Below are 20332 nucleotides of genomic sequence, written 5' to 3'. Positions count from 1 at the left end.
CCATCAGAGATATTGAACTACATGATTTTTCAATGTGTCTAATTGTGGATTTGGCCACATTTCTCCAATGAGTGACACTTGGAAGAATTTGAGAAATCTCTAGTGCCCAGCTGTGGAATGTGAGCACTGACTAAAGCCAAGAGGAAGAATGGAAAAGGAGTCCGTAGCAGACAGTCAAGTTGGGGGCTGGGGGAAATTGGATGAGTCACAAAGGGGAGATTACTCTTAAAAGGTTGGGGGTACACCACAAATGGGTTTCTTCAACCAGACATTCTGTGATGTATACATGTAATCTCGATAAATTACCCGATTGCTGGAAACATAAAGAGCAGGTCAAGGATTGTATTAGTTTTGCATTACGCCATTCCACCAGCGACATTAGGAGAGGGAGAAAAGAGGAGCTGGACCCATCGCAGAAAATCAACCACGAGTCATTTTCCACTGATATAACCAGCGAAACACTGCTGCGGCACGATACAGTTATGACAGATACGCACATCGGCCAAAAGTCACATATGGCGGCCATTTATTTCCACCCAATAAAGTCCTGCTGGTTAGCTCCACAGAGCCCAGTGACATTAACATTGAAATGACAGACGAGGGCTATAATAAGAAGAATGCACGGAGTGGTGTCCAAACCTCTGGCTACTCTCTTCCTGTGCCATTTTATTCTACTTGATTGTTTCCAGCGTGCGTGTGAGTGACAGCAGGCCAAAGATATTAGGAGTGTTTTGGTGGGCCAGGGAGCAGATACTGGCAGAGTAGCTGAAAGGGAAACACAGGCATTAGCCCGGTCCATCTGCGTGCTAGTCGATAGTGGGCTAACTGCCCCATCCCTGGCCCAGACCACAGACACATTAAAAAAACACTCTGCCCACCGAGTGTCAAATCTAGCAAGGTATCACCAAGGTTAAGGTATCTAAAATATATATAGGGTCCAAAAAAGTAATCCATCTCAGATTCCCTCATTAAATGTAGAGCTAGTAATTCAACAGTCTTACATCTGCTGTTCTTAACACCCATTATCTAGTTTATTTTTACTGGGAACAATCCTCAGGCACAAATCAAGGTTTTTCATAATTTCACTTCATCTTGAAAAAATAGTTTGCCTACAGCCCTCACACAAATAAGATTCTCCATCTGTTTCTAGATGTTGGCAAACTGTGTTGCGAAGGGATCAGGCCCTTCTTACATCCAGGACACGATTTAACCATACACTCCAGCAGTGAACATCTTCTCATCAGCAAATCGGCTCGCTACTTCCTCACCGTGAGTGGGATCCAAGACTCCTAAACAAAAAACACCTCTGTTATCCTGGCTCAAAAAATGGTGGAACAAGCTCCCGATTGACAGCACAAAGTCTACAGATCATCCACCACGGACTAAATACCCACTTGTTTTGAACGTATGGCTAGTTTGTTGAATTCAAAAACATTTGAAGTGTCATCAGCTAACTAAGTTGTTAGATGGTGATACATCATGGCCACTGACCAATGGTGCCATGAAATCAATTTTGCCAATGGCTAGTTCTTAACTTTATGGCACCACTTTTATATCCTTTTGTCCTTCCACATGTGTGTGCCTTTGAAAGGCTTCCCTCAAACCTATACATATAATTCATTATTTGAATGTATTGAACTGATAGAAGTAGATGTAATAATTTTTAATTGATGCTTTAATATAACTGACCACGATGGCTTATTTTAGTATCGTTTTAGTATGACTGTCCTTGTGATGAGTATCACAAGGACAGAGGAGACGGATATTGGATGTAAAAGGAAAATCTGCCAGTGAGTGGCTATTTCCACAAAAATAAAAAGCAAAGGGAAAAATAATAAATTATAATGTCCTTGGCCTTTTTCATATTTATTCAGATGTAAAATAAAGAGACAGCTAACATGATGAAAATCCTTTAATATTATGGAACATTCAAATGTGTTACAGTTCCTCATATCTTTTTAAAAATAGATTTTATATTTATAAAATGCAATTCATAATTCAGTTGTTATCGCTGGAACTTAAATTCTCCTTGTTGTTCTTGATAGAGATAGTATGGTATTACTATTGCAAGAAAAAACCCTCATATGGTTACAATTTCAGAAACACTCTTTTACCCTGCCATCCCTGATCATTTTTCATGTAGCCTTGCTCTTATTTAGATAGCACTGGTGTATGGAAACAGGAACATCTTCGCAGCAGAAACAAAAATGTCCAGGGACATCATCTGGAGGCCATGTGTCAGTTGTCATGGTTTTCTGTACTAAATCATTATTATTAATGACCATCTTGCTCATCAGATTGGCATTCCAGTTCTATGGTAGGCCTTCATAGAAATGCAAAGGTCATAGGAAGCAGAGGCTGAAGAAAGAGATGTCGCCTGGTTCAGTTTAGTTCACCAGACGCTGCCATATCTCAACTGAAGAGGAAAGATGGATCTCTGCAGGTTGAGTACACATTTAATGAGTGGGTTTCAGCATCATCTCTGTGATAAATACAACCTGCTGTGCCATGTTCAAAAGCAACATGAAAAACGAGATGAAGAAAGCTAGTTCTCAACAAGCATTTGCCAGCAAACTTTAAAATATATTTCCATGTGGCTGTTGAGCAACCCGACTTCATTGGAGGAGTTCCGCAACATTTTAGAATTAAACTTGATTGAATCTGATACACAAGTTTAATGAGGCCCCTATGGTTGGTGGAATTCAAAGCTGACTTCTTAAGTGGTGGGATAGGGAAAGTGACGAGCACTTGTAAAATAGAAGTTTGTCATTTTTCTCTGGCTTCTTAACAAGAACAGCTTTTCATTTGACAAGAAATGTAATGCTTAATGTTGTGAAACAGGCTGACATCATCATCAGTGACTCTGTAACAGAGGGCAGGGTCTCTCTTGATGTCTACTATTGAGTTGCCAGAATTGCTTCTGCCAGATGTGACGGAAGAATCCTGAGTCAAATCGGGTAAACAAAACCTCTGCCAGATAAAAAAATGTACGAGGAAAACTGATCTTCTTATTAAAAAGCTAACTGAAATAATTCTTCCATTTGAACTTTTTGATATTATCTTAAATGTTCCATGTTCAGAAGAGGTTGAAAATGTCATTTTGAGTGAATCATTAAAATGCTTCATATTCCCACTGAAAGCAACAGCCATGCTACTTTATTAGTCATAAATATTTAAATATGGTTAAAATGTTAAAAGCAAAGAAAGTCCGTTTTTATTCATTATCAAAAGATTGCTTCCATCAGACAAAGCCATGTCAGTTTTGCATAAATACAGGCAATCACATTTTATTTTTTTGAAAGTTCCATATTTAAATGATTATGTTCCATATTAACGTGCAGTAGTCATTTTTGGAATATTTTCCTTCAGTCCATGGTGCACTGCTCTGCTCAAGTTGAAAATCACAAATTATTCACCCCATATAATTATGGTATGAGGTATTAAAAACAATCATAACGGACTTCCGGTTACGTAATGCCAAGAGCAGACGTTTGATTTCCCAGCTCCGTCAGACCCGTGATTAAAATAGCCAAAAACCCAAGAGATATCCGACAAAATGAACACTAGACTGAATGATATAATCCCCAACTCAATGAACTAGGGCAAGAGAGAAACCAAGAAGAACGCGAAAACAGGAAAACAGGAGGAAATGAAAGCTAGCCAAAAGCAGCTAATGTTAACGGACAGCATGCGTAGCATGAGCAGCGAACCAACCATCCATGGAACCAACAGGTAGTGAATCAGAGATGCTAGCGGAGTTGAGAAAACTCAGACAAGAAAACAGTGAGTCCTTTAAGGACACTAAGCTGTCACTTAACAGACTGGAATCGTCCATGACTGAGATAAAACAGCAAATAGTGCAACTGGACGAAAGAATAACAACGGCAGAGAATAGAGTGAGCGCCACGGAAGACAGAAGCATACGTCAAGAAAGGGCTGTGGGCTACTTACTCAGGAGAGAGGCTAGTTTAGCAGCAAATGCGATGACATGGAAAACCGACTTCGGCGCAATAATATCAGGATGTACGGAATAAGAGAGGGAGCTGAGAAGGACGACATGACGTTTGTTGTTCATAACCGCACTCTTACACACGAAGCTAAAGGTTCCGGGAGATACGGAAATTAAACTCGAAAGAGCACACAGAACCCTTGCTCCTAAGCCAAAAGAGTCATCAGCACCGCCGAGATCCATCATTGTGCGATTCCTGGATTTCAGTGTCAAACAAATAATACTGCAACAGGCATGGAAACAACGAGACATTGAATTAGAGGGCCAGAGGGTGTACTTTGATCAGGATTACTCCCCGGACTTGCAAGAGAGTACGAGAGGTGATTAAGCAACTGAAGGAGAAGAATATCAAGGCTCAGTCACCATACCCTGCACAGCTGAAGCTTTTCCTGGCCACGGGAGTGAGGGTGTTCCCCACACTGGTCGAGGCACAATCGACTCTGAAAGAGCTTGGAGTCGACGCCAGAATTGAGGAACGAGACATACTGGAGAGGGAGTTGACGCAGGACAAGTGGTCGACCCAGGAGAATCGGAGGAGGAACCAGATGCAATTGAACCCCACAGACGTGAGAGCTATCATCCGCGGAGACAACGGAATGAATGAGGGTCGTGAGTAAAGTGATAATTCGCGAATACAGGGGATATAACAGACTGTGGGGTTGATTGACTCATGATAATAATTTGTCGGACATGGATAATTTGATAAAATAAGTGAAGATGGCAAGGATAATATGTGTATATGAATAGGGTCTGAACAGGGAGGGGGGGAGCAAATACCGCAAACTCTGGCTAGAGTATTGCAGTCAAGGCGACGAGGACTACAAACCAGGGCAACCTGCATGCGCACTTTGTGCGTTTTTCCCAGAGAGCTGGAGCTCTCTGCCCAATTCATATGGGGGGTGGGATGCCTTTTTTGTTTTCTACTGGAGGCATTCTACCAGGCACTTGGAAGTTCATCATTGTTTATTGCAAAGTGTAATACTGTTCTATCATTTATTGGTTATTATTGTTCAATGTTGTTCGGCAAACATATGTATAAGGAGGATAAGCACCTGGATTTCAATTTACAGTTGGCAAAACACTGAAGTGGGGTTTGAAACAAAGAACAAGACACAATGCAGGTTTAATAGTTCATTTAAATTACTGGTCATAATATGAATACATTGAATTGCATTAGTTATAACGTAAAAGGAATCAAGCACCCCATAAAGAGGAAGAAAATTATCAGTCAATTGAAGAGATTGAATTACTCAGTAGCACTACTGCAGGAGACCCATTTGAGTGCAGAGGAACACAAAAAGCTGAGAAGGGAATGGGTGGGGCAAGTTTTCAGTGCCTCATGTGGAGGAGGAAAAAAAAGAGGAGTAGCAATTTTGTGTCATAAGTCGTTATGTTTTGTTCCAGAGAAAGTACATGAAGACAAAAAGGGACGCCATGTTTTGGTGGTGGGGACAATTGGGAATGTAAATATAACTATTTTGAATTGATATGCTCCAAATGAAGAAGATCCCGGCTTCTTTAAAGAAATTGCAACACTTTACAACGCAAAGGGAATAATCATAGTCGGGGGGGATTTTAATTGTGTTGTGAACCAAAGAATAGACAAACAACCACCTGTACTAGGACCACAAACACGAAAAGCTAAAGCATTATGTAACATGATAGAGGAACTTGTGCTCACAGATATATGGCGCTTACAACATCCTAGAGACAGGGACTTTACATTTTTTTCAAAAGTGCACAAGAGTTACTCCCGAATTGACCTCTTCTGTGTCTCCAAACAGGATGCCCATAAAGTCACAGATTGTCACATTGAACCCACTACCATCTCAGATCATGGACCAGTGGTAATGTCAATCAAGTTGGAAGAGGAGAAGTATTATAGATACTGGAGGTTGAATGTTTCATTATTAAATAACCCAGAGGTGGTACAAAGTATAAGAGAAGAATTGAATAATTATCTGGAACATAATGATAATGGAGAAGTTTCGGTATCGACAGTATGGGAGGCAGCGAAAGCAGTTCTTAGGGGGAAAATAATTGCCCTCTCCTCAAGATTGAAAAAAGAACGTGAAAAGAAACAATTAGATTTAGAAACTTGCATACGAGAGTTGGAGCGAGACACATAAGGACACAAAAAGAATCCACCCTGAAAGCTCTTGACCGGTGCAGGCGAGATTTGAGTGACTTATTGACATATAAAGCCGAAGGTGCTTTACGATTTGCTAATCAGAGATATTATGAATCAGGAAACAGAGCGAGTCGGCTATTAGCATTTCAGTTACGTAAAACACAAGCAACCAGGATAGTTCCGAAGATTATGAGTCCCTCCAAGAAAAAAATGGTGACTCACCCTAAAGAAGTAGCGGAAGCCTTTTCTATTTATTATAAAGCACTCTATGACTCGCCAGTGGTAGAGGATAAAGCAGGACAAATTAGAACCTTCCTTGGTGGATTGAATTTACCTAAATTAAGTGAACAAGAGTCAAAAACGATGGTGGAACCAATCACAAAGGAGGAAATTGAAGAAGAAATAACATTAGACGAACCCTAAATATAAAGTCAATGGCACGGAAAAGTAAGCGGTCTTCAATGCTTCTCAGCTTAGATGCTGAGAAAGCATTTGATAGGATAGACTGGCTATATTTGGAATGTACACTAGAGAAGATGGGATTTCATTCCGATTTGATTAATTGGGTTAGAGTTCTGAATTCTGATCCGGTGTCAAGGTCCGCGTTAATGGTTACACATCTGAACAATTTAAATTATACAGAGGGACCAGACAAGGATCGCCTCTCTCCTCACTGCTATTTGCGATTAGTATAGAGCCACTGGCAGAAATGATAAGGGAGAACCCTAGAATCCATGGAATATAAGAGGGGGGAGGAACACACAAACTATCGTTGTACGCGGACGATGTGATATTATATATTAGTGATCCTCTAACCTCAATTCCAACCCTATGGAGAATCCTAGGATTAAATTGAAGCTGTTAACATATTCAAAGAATGAAGGAGGCCTCAATCTTCCCAATTTGAAGTTGTACTACTGGGCAGCACAACTGTGTAGTATGGTTGAATGGCTTACACAAAATGGGGAGACGACTTGGTTGGAATTAGAGAAGGAATCATGCCCATTAATGCCTCTTGAGATGCTGCCATTTATGCGACAAAAGAGCTGGAGGAAACTTGGGGTAGAGAATGAATGGATGAAGTGCACCCAAAAAGTGTGGTCAATAGTGAGAGAAAAAGTGGAAGCACCGCTAACAATTTCAAGGGTGATGGAGATTGCAAAGAATGGGGACTTTAGGCCAAGTAAACTGGATACAGGATTTAGGAATTGGGCGCGGAAAGGACTTATTATAATAGACCAAATGTTTGAGGGTGACATTTTTTGTTCATTTAAACAATTACAAGATACATTTGGCTTAGGTTCTCATGATTTCTATAGATACTTGCAATTGAGAAATTATTTAATGTCACAGAGAATGGAACACACTTAAGCGAACACCCACTTCCATAGAATTGTTACTAATAAGGATTATGAAAGAAAAGAGTGTCACAAAAATGGTATCACAAATATACCTGTGTCTGCAAGGACACATGTCAGGGAATACTTTGGATATTACGGAAAAATGGGAGCTGGAGATGAATGTTATTATTGATGACGACTCGTGGGAAGATGGCTGTGAAAGGGGACATAAAATAACAAATAGCCCTTCATGGAAAGAATTTAGTTGGAAAATAAAAATGAGATATTTTAGATCTCCTCTTATTGTTTCAAAATATAACGGAGGGTTAACAAATTTGTGTTGGAGGGACTGTAAACAGATTGGAGATCACACTCACATTTCTTGGGACTGCCCGAAGCTGAAGTCATTGTGGGAAGGGATTCGTACAGAAATATTGGCCATAATTGATCATTTTGGGCTACAATTGTGAAAAGGTGCTATAACGATATAAGGTTGGACTTGAACAAAACTAAGTCTAGTTTATTTTTTATTTATTTGTGTGTTGCCGATTCAATATTCTCTCATTCCTCTTTGTTTGGATGTAACTTTTAAGATACCATGATGTATAATTATTAGAGCCGGGACTCGATTAAAAAAATTAATCTAATTAATTAGAGGCTTTGTAATTAATTAATCGAAATTAATCGCATTTTTAATCGCATTTTTTAAAATCGCATTTTTAAGCACAGGGCCATCTAAGCTAATTTACAGATGGCCCTGAGCCCAATAGAGATTGCCCTGAAAAATGCATGTGGACGAAATGGCACGAAGGGTTTGGGGGGCCTCCCCCTAGACATTTTTTAATTTTTGCAGGTCTTAGATGCTGTCTGGTGCATTCTCTAGACTGAATTATAAGATGAACCACCACAATATTATATTGTACAATTTCAATTGTATTCTTCATTTCACTTGTTTGTTTGTTCTTGTTTGTGTTTGCTCGCTTGCATGCCCTGCATAGCTTTAAGAAATACTTAAGTTGTTGGTCAAAACACTTTCTATCTGATGAAGGCAAATGCCTTCCCAGATGGAAAAAAGTAGAAAACATTACATTCAGTTATAACTGCCAAAACAAACATTATTTACACTATTATGGCCCCTGTTAAAAATGTTTGTAATGTTAACTACTGTAAGTTGGTCGAACGAATGCCTCCTCATCCGGAAGCTGACCGAGCAGACCCGAGCAGCAGTCGAGAGGAGCCGAGCGCATCCGCGAAGCACACGTCAGAGTTCCCGTTAGCCGGCAAATCTAAATATCTTCGGTCAAAATAATTTCCCTTTAGAGCAATACCGCTTCAGTTGAGCCACTTATGTGACAGACAAGAATAGTCAACTCTAATGTCTAACACTTAATGTGGAGAAAGAGATGTCCTGTGTGGGTTGATTGTGCGTTGATCTGTTGGTAATGCCTGGGGTTCCGGTGGGCATGTAAACAAATGCATAATGCTGTGCTATACTTTGTGGCCTCATCCAGTTGCATAGCGACACTTATTGTGTAGTTGTCTTTTAATAAGCAGGTAGTCCTATCATTAGCTAGAACTAGCTGGATCTGATCGATATGGACATAAACGCGAGTGAAGTCTAATCTGACTGGAGAGAGAGAGATCAGCTGCTGCTGACTACTCGAGACTCGACACGCAGCTCTGCATGATCGCATGCAGCGGTGAGCGGAACAAAAGTAACACACACTTCAGGTTAGAATATCACACGTAGCTATTTTAATTACCTCTCAAACTACCTAAACTAGTTATACTGTAGATATGTTTAGTTTTACTGTCGGGTCACTCATTACTGGATCCGCGAGCTGCATGATACTGGGATAATAGGTTGCCCGATCGGGCAACCAGCAGGTGAGGCTTCATTGCCCGAGCTAAATACTAGATGGCCCCGGGCCATCGGGCAGTCCTTAATGTCGAGCCCAGTGACAATCCAGTGAGCTGGTTATTCTCTCAGACGTGGACTGACTTATCCTGGCCCTGAAACCAGTCATCTGGTTGAGTGTGGGTTGGGTCAGGGTGTGGTTCCTTGCACTCGGAGTCGGGCTAACGTCCACGCTAGCTGCTACATGCTTTGCATTTAGGTGATAGGTTAGGCTTGATGTGCTGCGGTGATATGCAAATTCTTTTTTGCATAATTTGCACACAACCGTGCTCTTATCGACGCTTCCATCCGTCCGTTATTTAAAACAAAATGTCCCATCCACGGGGCCGACCAAAGCAGTCTCATCAGCTTGTTCGTTCATGTTTGACTATTGATCACCGTGGTTTGTTGTTGTTTGAAGTCCCATGCTGAAGTCATGAACGTTAGTTGGTGCTCCAGTATAATCGGTACGCCTGAAACTCATCCAGTGAGAAACGTTCCGCTGTGCAAAAATAAGTGCGATTAAAAATGCGTTAATTTTTTTAACGCGTTAATTTTTGTGTAATTAATTAATCGTAATTAACGCGTTAAAGTCCCGGCCCTAATAATTATCTGTGTTTGCCGAACTGTAAGTAATTGTTTGTTTTTCTATCTCAACAATGTAAAATTGATCTGCATATGGTTGAATAAGCATTTTGTTAAAAAAAACAATCATAACCACATCCGTCAAGCCTATAACAACTTGTTGAACTTGACATTGAGAAGAAAACACTCGTGACTCCATTTGCTCTCATTTCTTTTTCCACCTTAGCGCATGACAAACAAACACATCAGAAGATACCGTGTCCTGCCTGACTCCCACTTGCGTCTTTACACTCTGTGTTTACCAGCCGCCTTTGGCTCAGGACACACAGTACGGCTTGTAACCATTAAGAGAAAGTGATGGGGTAAGCGGAGCCTTGATAAGGAGGTCTTATCTCTATGGTAAGTCAACACAAAGCACTCAGAACACATACATTGCAACCTGCATCACTTCCAAGAATCAGAACAGATGCTGCTGCACTCTTCTCCGTAAGCGCCCCTCCCCTATAACAGCCCCACTTCCTCTTTTAACCATTCATTGGATTCTGCTTTTGTTATCGACTTGGTCAGAAATGTATGTATATGCTAAAATACAGTCCTTAACAGTCCTTATGTATGTCTACATATGTTTTATGAAGGTTGAGTAGGTTCAGCCAAATCGGTTGCATCAGTGGGAGGGCTGGGATCCAGGAGGCCCTGCAGTCACAGAGGCGGGGGCCAATGGTCACACAGTTAATGAGGGAGAATGTTTTACACCCATTTAAAGAGGACAATGAGCAGGAGTCTCAGCTTAAGTCCTGATAGAAGAGCATCCAATTTGGCATGGCTCCCGAATACATATACACAGGAATTGTTTCATCAAATCAAGATGTTCTAACGTTCAACGTTTAATGATGAGCACTTTGGCATGATTTTACACAACCTTAGAAACTACCAATGTGCAATAACACGTCTGTGAAGTATATACAGTTTTACAATTTATTTTGATGTATTGTTACTGGCTGCCACTACACTACTACTCACTCAGCCTTTCAACAGTAGTACTCTACTATACTCTACGTGCAGTATACACTTTTTAATTCATACACACTATTATTTACATCACCTGCTGCTACTTTATGTTTGTTCACTTACTTTTGGAATGCTGTTACTTACTTCTGTTCAATGGATGTGTACAGTGGCGAACCGTGACTTTTATACCTAGGCCCTCTGACCCCCCCCCCCATCCCTTTGCCACTCCAGTTTATCCTTGTAACTCAATCTTGAAAATGACTGTTAATAATTTTGCAAACAATGTCATCACTATCACTGAAGTGAGCCATCATGAACGAACTTATGCTAATCATAAATGTATCGATCATAAATCTATCGATTAGATTTATGATTCGAAAATAAGAAAAGTAGGGTAGACATGTGGATATTATGCGGCTGAACAAAACGTGCATTTATCTAACAGGTTCGTTTTCCACAGACCTTATTTCGAGCTATTTTCCAAAATCCTATGGAGAAATCCCATTGCTCTTTTGTCGAGGGAATCCGTGCGCAGCATACTTCCGGGTTTTACGACGCGTCACTGCACCACTTGCATAGTGAACAAAACAACAAAACAAAACAAAAACAAAAGAAAACAAAACAACACCTGTAAATAACCCAATTTGTTTTCTTTGAAATTGAAAAGGATATTGCATTGTGTTTGTTACTTTCGTTGCAGTTGTATGTCTTAAGTGTAATTTGGCATGCTTTTATTTTGAAGGCGAGTTTCCGCTGTTGACAGTTGTTGTTGCTATGGAAACAAGAAACGTTTCACAGCGGGCGGAACTTGTCATAAAGTCCGCGAAAATAAAGCCCGCCTATTTGGAAGGGAAGATATGATTGGTCAATTGTACTGTCATTTGACATTACTCTCTCGTTGAGTTACTATAGCGGACCCTCTGTGAATATAGAGAGGGACCGACAAGCTCTCCCGTCTTCACAGTAACTCGCAGAGACGGCATTTAACCCTTCACATTCTAACAGAAACTGAACAGGCAGATTCGAAGGATTTATTTATTTGGAAATGTTATTTTAAATACAATTAAATCAAGTTATTTTTTTTTTTATGTTTTCAAATATTATTTTTTAGAATATCTTAGGCCCTCACAGAGGGCCTAGAGAGCCCTGACGGCTCGCCACTGGATGTGTACTTATTTGATTTCTCTTTATTACTGTGTGCTTGCCTCTATATAATTTGTTACTTTCTGCATTTCGTGACTGCTGCAACATTGTACATTTCCCTGCTGACGAATAAAGGACTTCTGATTCAGAATTCTGACAGGTTTGAACAATAGCTGCAAATCACAAGAAAAGCAGCCATTGATTTGAATATTAGGCTTGGCAATTTCTGCTGAATTCCAGTTTGGCTTTAAAGACCTTGGCTATATAAACTATAATTAACTTTTATGAACACAGAACACAGGTGCAAAAGGGTCTGAAGTGAAATGTAGAGATAATGTCTTCAGACCACTGTGTTTGGAGACCAAATGGTGATTGCTGTTCTGCGGTGGAGGGATACAAACGTTTACCTTACAGGCCTTAAGGGGATGAGCGCTAGAAACCCAAATGACAGATTTTAGATGGATTATGACTTAAGGTGTTTTATGGGAGCAGATGGGACTTGCGCCGACTTGCTAAGAGGACATGTCTCGACTGACTTACTCACCGTTGTTGAAATGAACACAAATCTGAGGGATGGGTCCAATAATACTAGGAGAGTGAAGAAATACAGAAATGATGGGGAGGCAAAAAGAAAAATTACAGCTATGTGCTCAGTGAGTAACTAAGAGATAAAACACAGCAGAGGCTATGAAAACAGCTTTTCCAAGAAGATATTAGCACTCCTTACAGTGAGAGCCTTTTGGCCCACTGTTTATAGTGCAGTTACTGTTCTGTAAAAGTATTAGTATTAATGCTGAGTATTTGAATAAATACATCAAATAAATAAAGATAAGTATGCTTTCAGTTCTCTATTGTAACATGGTGAACTATAATCCACAAAAGCAGTAGTTATAACTCGTTGTAAAACATTGATCAGGATGGATTGGGGCTGTCACTTTCTATTCAAAATGACAATTTAACTTTTCAATTCAACATGTACAGTAGTTACACGCAAGCGCAACAGACTACACAACAAAGGGCAGTTCTTCAAACTCTACCACCTACTTTATTTCTCCTATAGTGTGTGGAATTATATCAGGTTCTACATTACAGATGGCAAAATTAACAAAACAAAAATGTAGCCATCTTACTTTACAAATAAATAAAACCAGATGACTTAGCTGCCAGCTTTGAGGCAGTGGAGTCAACAGAACAATCTCTTCTCATCTGCCATATAACAATTTTTTTTAACTTGACTCTTTGAAAAATATAAAATATGAGCTATAAAAAAAGACAAACCTATTTTACCTAAAATAAAATTACTGCTTTCATGAAACTTTGTTGAAGGGTTACGCCTGGGCCAAAGACTCAGACACAGTTGAACACATTTCATTTTGGATCGGATCCAAAGCACATAGCGGAAACACAAATTATTTGATTGAGCTTTCAGAGTGCCCTCCTAGTTTGACGTGATATACTTTTTAAATTCTCTGACTCAGGAACGAGGAGCTCCGCCTATATGGCCAACTCTCCACCTATCAGGGGAATGAGAGGTTGGGCCACGGCCGGCCATTGCCGCTCGAAAGCGCTGGAGACGCTGTAGTACATATGCCAGGCCTGTAAGTGGCGCTGTAGTCTGCCACAAAAGCAGCAGAGAAGACTTCCCGTGCATGGTTGCCATGTTTGCCCTTCTGTTTATTCTCCGCTGTGGCTCTTTTTCTCCCTCCCCGAGGCAAGCGTTTGCGCCTCCTGCTGCTGATTCAATGAAATCCCTCCCCGTCGAGGCAAGCACTGTAATTATCTCCGGTAGTCCACCAGCAGATGACAAACACCCACCTCTCTGCCTCTTCCAAGGGACGAGGGGACCGTGCGGCAGAGTTTCAGTTAGATTTTTTTTTGCCGGTCAACATGTCCGTTAAAGTTTAAATCTTCCAGACAAAATTAGAAAAGTGCAGGTCAAAGGTCTTCTTTGTTATTTATTGAGCTTTAAAACAAAAAGGAATAACGACTATATAATCATACAAGAATAAAACACGGAGGACGGAGATCTCTTTTTCTCCCCCTCTTCTGAAAGCCCAGCAGCTGATCTCAAAGCACGCTCCCCTCTCCTGCAGGGGGGCGTGGTCAGCTGCAGCTCATTTGCACTAAAGCTACGTCACAGAATCAGCCCTTGCAAAAACAGGGCTGGAAAGAGCAAATGGAGCGAAATGAGGCATGGCTAAAATGCAGGATCTGTTTGGTATGTTGAAAAAAAAACTTTATATAGGTATGGCCCTACAATATATTGTTCAAATATAGCATGATAGGTTCACTTTAATTCATGACAAGCGCACATGGAGCCCTTCTGTGGGAATTTCCCTAGTATTGCAACTTCATTATAGGCCGCATCAGCCAATGGGATTGGCCTGACCAGGGCTGTTTTAAAAGGACATATGCGCTTGATGGCCGCACAGTCATGAGTTACAGTAAGTGGAGAACCAATGAGGGGAAAATAAGAGGCCTTTTTTAAGAGGTCAAGTAGCTGCCGCAAAACGAACTGTGTGTGGCGCATCGGGAAGTGCCACCTCCAATCATATTTAAAGAACCAATAACTAACATACTGGCCTTGGCGAGCCACTCTTGACGCTTAACTGGCCGGATCTGTAATCTGGAAAACCTGAGGCTGAATCAGCCGCAATTGACTAATACAATAATGAGAGCAGAAATGTCTTTATAATTATGACAAGCAAATTAGAAGCCAAGTCATACAAACGTGGAAAAAACGGACAAAAATGTTGGCCAAGTGTCCATATGAACAACAATAAAGGTCACAGAGGAATTAAGAAGCTCTTATGCAGGATGTGGGTATGGGAGCATCTTTACACAACTACATTTATATAGGCACAGTCCATGAGACTTTCCACAGCATATCATCTGAGCCATTGATCTGGCAAAGGTAAACCTGCCATTTTGCTCTTGTCATAAAGAACAACTATTATATTTTCTGGACCGCTCTAGACAGCAGGTCAAAACAATATACACCCACTTTTTCTCTACGTTAACAGCGTTTCTGCCCATGATTTCCTTTTCAATGAGCGAGGTTGTATATATTTAGATCCAAGTATAGATGGTGGCTGCCAGAATGGATCCCACAGATAACAGAAAGATGGCATGTCTTAGCCTAATGATCTCTCACGAAGAAAGACACAATATTTTTCATTCATTCTGAACATCCATGCTCAAAACAGGCCTGCTTCATATAAATTAGCTCGGCACGCATCACACACACACACCCTTGACTGAAAGATATGCCGGTTGAATGTGAGTCACAGGACATTTTAATTTTCTGCCAGCGGCCGGATGCGGCATATCTTACTGGCGGCACACTCACCGCATCTGACGGCCAGTTAATAAGCGGTGCAAAAGGCCAGCTTAGCAGAGATGTGTGCAGTGCCGGAAAAGCTGACACCAGGTGAACCATCTTTTTGAATTAAAGAGTGGACTCAATGTTATGGCTACTCCCTATCTAAAGCTAAGAATAGAACTAGTCCCAACAAAATATTTCTCAGAGGATAAAGGCCTTTAAAAAGCTGCACAACATTGATTTACTTTTGAGGTTTTTACACTATGCCATGCCTTTTCTACTATAAGTAGAAACAAATGTAAATGTATGACTGATGTCTTGACATAAACAGCCTCTGTAGGATTTACTTCATTAGGCAATCAACAGTAAATTAATTTTGGACAATTTAAGTAATCAATTAATCGCTTAAGTATTAAGAAAATGCTTTCCATATATTCACAAGGGGTGGGTATGAGTAACAGATTTATCAATCATCAGACACTTTCTTTTTCTATCCACAGTTTATTTCCCTCAATGATTTTTAAAGTAGTGCTGCAGGACCATGACAGTCAAATAAATCAAATATTTTGTATTAATGATTTGCTTGAATCCAAGTATTTTTTCTGGATATTGCTTATTTCATATTCTATTTGACTCCTAGACAATAATGTACAACATCTGTTCAGGGACTACAGATGAAAAATAGCTTCTTGGCCATATAATTAACTCTGTTCACTTTTATAATGTGCACTGTCCCAGTTAAGTACAGTAATAATACCATTTCAAAAAAGATAGTCAGCTCTACACATATTTCGTTAGCACATTAACCTAGAGAGCTTTGCTAAAGGTAAAATGTAGTGTGTGTTGATGTTACGGAGGAAATACAATCAATGGAAAACAGGTCAACCAATATATTTACTTAGAAAATGCATGGAGAGTTGCACCTTTTTGATTCGTCCTTAAAAACAAGATACAGATGCATCTGTAATAAAGATAATCGTTACCCATATCCCTAAAATGTTGCCGTTTCTAGATATTCCACTTGAACTAGTTCTACATGGGTGTGTTGCTGTGTGACAAAGCTGAGCATCAGCAGAGCTGCGGCCACAGAACCATCCGTGCAGCGCCCAGTAGTTAGGGCACCACTGTGCAGGGTTATTGAGTTCAAAACGCCTGGTTTTCTTTTTATACATTTAGCAAAGCATGACTGCAAAGGACTATAACCCATGCAAACGTGACTTCTGCCTACAAACAGTTAACGTAAAGTACACAGCATAAATCAAACCTACACTGTATGAACAAAGCTGATTGAAAACATTTGAGGGCTGCACTTAACAATAACTTTATTTGCCAATTGCTTACCGTCATCTCCCTTAAATCAATAACTATTAATTTTTCGAAAATCCTAAAAAAATCCACTTACAATGTCCTAAACCCCAAAATCTGCAACCCATCACATTTAGGGATCTGAGAACCCTTTTGGAAATGTTGTAATACAAATAATCCACACAACAAATGCATTATCAACACTGTTAAAGGGCCAAGTAGGAGAACAGCTTAGTTATCAGACACATATTTGTTTTCTTTCCCATTTTTCAGCTTTTTCCTGATTTAAATCATGTTGCCGTATTATGAAATCCTAAAAATAATACTGTCCAAATTCAAAATGTATTCTGGAAATTAGGCACTTTCACACCGGAGTACTTTTCACCCCCTTTTCAGTCCCTGCTAGAGAGCAGGTACTTTCATGGGAGAAAGAGGTTCCCATGTCTGATTGGCTGGGCGGATTGCAAACCAAACTAAAGAGTTCTGATGAACTAAGTACAATTTTTTTTTGGCCTAAATAGTATTTATTTTTCGACACACAACGTATTCTGGTACGTGTGTGTAGTGTTGCCATATGATTACATTTCTATTAATTGGCAAGGCAATTAATGGACTGATCGTTTCAGATCCAACTCCATCCATCATATGCATAACAGGAAAACTAAAAGCAATCAAACAAACCCTACATATCCTGGTCCAAAACATTTGTGACCAACTTAGATTAATTCTACAAGAGGATGTAGCAACACAAACTAGATGTATGCCAAGAGCTGCAAAAGAAAAATGTCAGACATGCCTACCTTTGGACCCCAGTGGTTATCTGAGCATTATGTCTTAAGCACATTGTATGCATTCAAATCAAATCAAAGTTTATTTATAAAGCACATTTAAAAGCGATTTTTGGTCAGGCCAAAGTACTGTACATGTAATAAATACTACAATCACTTAAAAACACATTACTACATTCATAATAAAAGACAATAAATTACAACAGATATATAGAAAACACAGGGAAAAGTCAGGAGTCGTGCTCCGCTCTGACTAAAAGGCCAGGGAGAAGAAGTGTGTTTTAAGCGTAGATTTTAAAACCCCTATGGTCTGGGCCGACCTCACATGGAGGGGTAGAGTGTTCCAGAGCCTGGGGCCAGCTGCTGCGAAGGCTCGGTGCCCTCTGGTTTTGAGCCTGGTCTTGGGCACTATCAGCAGCAGCTGGTCAGCAGACCTTAAAGCTCTGGCATTGGCAGGATAAGATACTGTTGTGGCATCGAACCCGAGTGGATTCCACCAGCTTTTATTAGCATTGACGGATGCAAGCTTTGTTTTCATTCTGCCTAGTACACATCTGGATATTTGCTGCTCCAGATTAATTAAAAGATTAAAATACAGGCCGTTAATGTGTATTCTTATGCATTAGTGGGAGAGATAAAATCATGATTTAGTCCTGAATTCATCATGTGCCTTCTCTGAGATTGAATAATAGCTTGATGGAAAATGCTCTTTCTGTGCACAGCCAGCAGAACACGCCAGGATAAAAAGGGCTTTAGGGATATCAGTATATTATGTAATGCATCGACAGTGATTTAAGGGGCCCTATTATGCTCTTTGGGTTTTCCCTTTCCTGTAGTGTGTTCTATAGGTTTTTGTGCACGTAAAGGACTCTCCAGAGGGAGTTTTAATCCCACACACTCCCCCCTGCCTGGAAAAGCCTAAATTGGACTCCTTTTTACTTCCCTAACATAGTCACATCACTCGCGCTTTAGTTATATGGCTAAGGGGTGGGGCATCTTTAAGCGGTTGACCATTCATCACAGAGCCGCACAGCTAACCAATCAGGCAAACTGGGCTCTGGTTTCAGACAGAGGGTGAAAAGAGGTGCTGCAGCACAGGCAGTATGAGCAAAATAAAGAGCTTTTTGAACATTAAAGCATGGAGACATGTAGAGGCACAAAATACAAATATTAACCTGAAAAATAGCATAACAGGACCCCTTTAATTGCCAGATATCAGGATATGTGTGTGGGTGTGTAGCAGGGTTGTTGGGAAATTGGCTGATGGGTAAGACAAGAAGAGATGTTGGTGAAAAGCCCGAGGTAGCAGGTCTGGCAATAGGCCCACTAAGCAGCACATAAACACTATCCAATTTCATGGCAGTGGTTTTAATGGAGTGCCAAAAAGAAGAAAAAAACACATTCACTAACCCCCTAATCCCACCAGGACCGTCTGCGCTGCGGCGTTTTTAGCAATCGCGGCCACTCTAGTCAATGGGTGCTATTCCAAAGTTAAAAATGTATCTGGTGATTAAGCTGCCTAAAGCCAACCGTCTTGACACAAGATGCAGTGGGTGACATATTCAAGCTCCATTGAGAAAGCAGCATGAAGCGTTCTTTCAAGTTTTTCTCAAGACACTTTTTGGTTTTCATATCAAAAGAGCATTTCATAACATGGTTTAGTCTACTGACTGGTCTGACCAGACCAGTCAGTCGCCAACGGTGACCAGGAAAGACGCCACTGTTCCCCAAACTGTCTTGCATTGTGCTCCTTCCCTTATTTCAAAATAAACAAAGATGGAATACCCACTGGAAAACATCTAAAAATCCTTCCGAAATGAAATATTTTGTTTTGGTGAGAGCCGTGGACTTTTTTGTAGAAGTCTTACTGGCTGCGGAAGGAATCCTGTTTATCAGGCACCAAAGAGAACCACACAGTCTAGAGAAATAATGCCTCTGCGCCACAATAAACACATCTACAGAAACATTATTTATGCTAAATGGTTGTCTATTGTAGAGTGATCACTTGGGAATGCACAACATGGCTACACACTCAGCGACCAAGCATAAAAATAGAGCTATACACAGACTTTGATACAAAATATTTTTAGAATATCGGTTAAAAAGGCACCAGACAGAAACACCACTATGAATGGTTCCTCAGAAGCATTTTTGCTAAAGTGGCTGTGATTGTGTTTGAATGTGTGTTTCCCTTACCTTGCAAACAGTCTCAACGTCCCAGGGCAGGATGGTCTGCAGATCGATGACCTCACAGGACACCCCCAGTTTCTCTTGGGCCATGTTGGCAACCTCCCTCATCACATGGATCTAAAAAAAGGGAAGAGAAAAGGAAAAAAGCCTTTAAATCTAATGAGCTAAAAGCAGTTAAAAGTTTGAACTAGGTGAATTAAATGCTAATGATCACGAGGGGACTAAGTGTGAATTGAGGCTTCCTATTAGCTCTCTAGTTAAAAAAAAAATACCAACTTATCACAATTCTTTTTTTTGTCTTCGTCCTGTTTTATTTGTTGAACACTAGTTACCTTTGTTGGCGTTAGGAAATTCTACTTCTAGAGGAAGCAAGTTGCAGCTCACATGTTTAGTAGTCAAGGCAACATTTTTGAAGAATTCTTGTTCATCCAGTAAGACAGAATGCCAAACTAGTGTGACCAGCCAGTGCTGACAGAGAGCCAATAGGCGCGTTCACACCAAAGTACTTTTCCCAATTAGTTCCGTTAGTATTGCGTTCACACCAAAAAGAGTACTTAGTGCCGGGAACTTTTACCCCCATTTTTAGTGCCTGCTAGAGAGGTGGTACCAAAGAA

The 20332-nt window shown here is 40.4% G+C and overlaps 1 protein-coding gene across 1 annotated transcript in view; it reads right to left on the bottom strand.

The window, feature by feature from the left end:
- bckdhb (branched chain keto acid dehydrogenase E1 subunit beta) overlaps window positions 1-20332 on the bottom strand; it is a 95332-nt gene that overhangs the window by 37539 nt on the left and 37461 nt on the right. The window contains exon 8 of the mRNA XM_034103122.2: window positions 19725-19835. Within this exon, the coding sequence (XP_033959013.1) occupies window positions 19725-19835 (111 nt within the window). The remainder of the gene's footprint in view (window positions 1-19724; window positions 19836-20332) is intronic.

The sequence above is a fragment of the Pseudochaenichthys georgianus genome, chromosome 16, assembly GCF_902827115.2.
Source record: "Pseudochaenichthys georgianus chromosome 16, fPseGeo1.2, whole genome shotgun sequence".
In the NCBI taxonomy this organism is placed as follows: domain Eukaryota; kingdom Metazoa; phylum Chordata; class Actinopteri; order Perciformes; family Channichthyidae; genus Pseudochaenichthys; species Pseudochaenichthys georgianus.
Note: the sequence above shows the minus strand (reverse complement) of the source record. Positions and strands in the feature narration are given on the sequence as shown.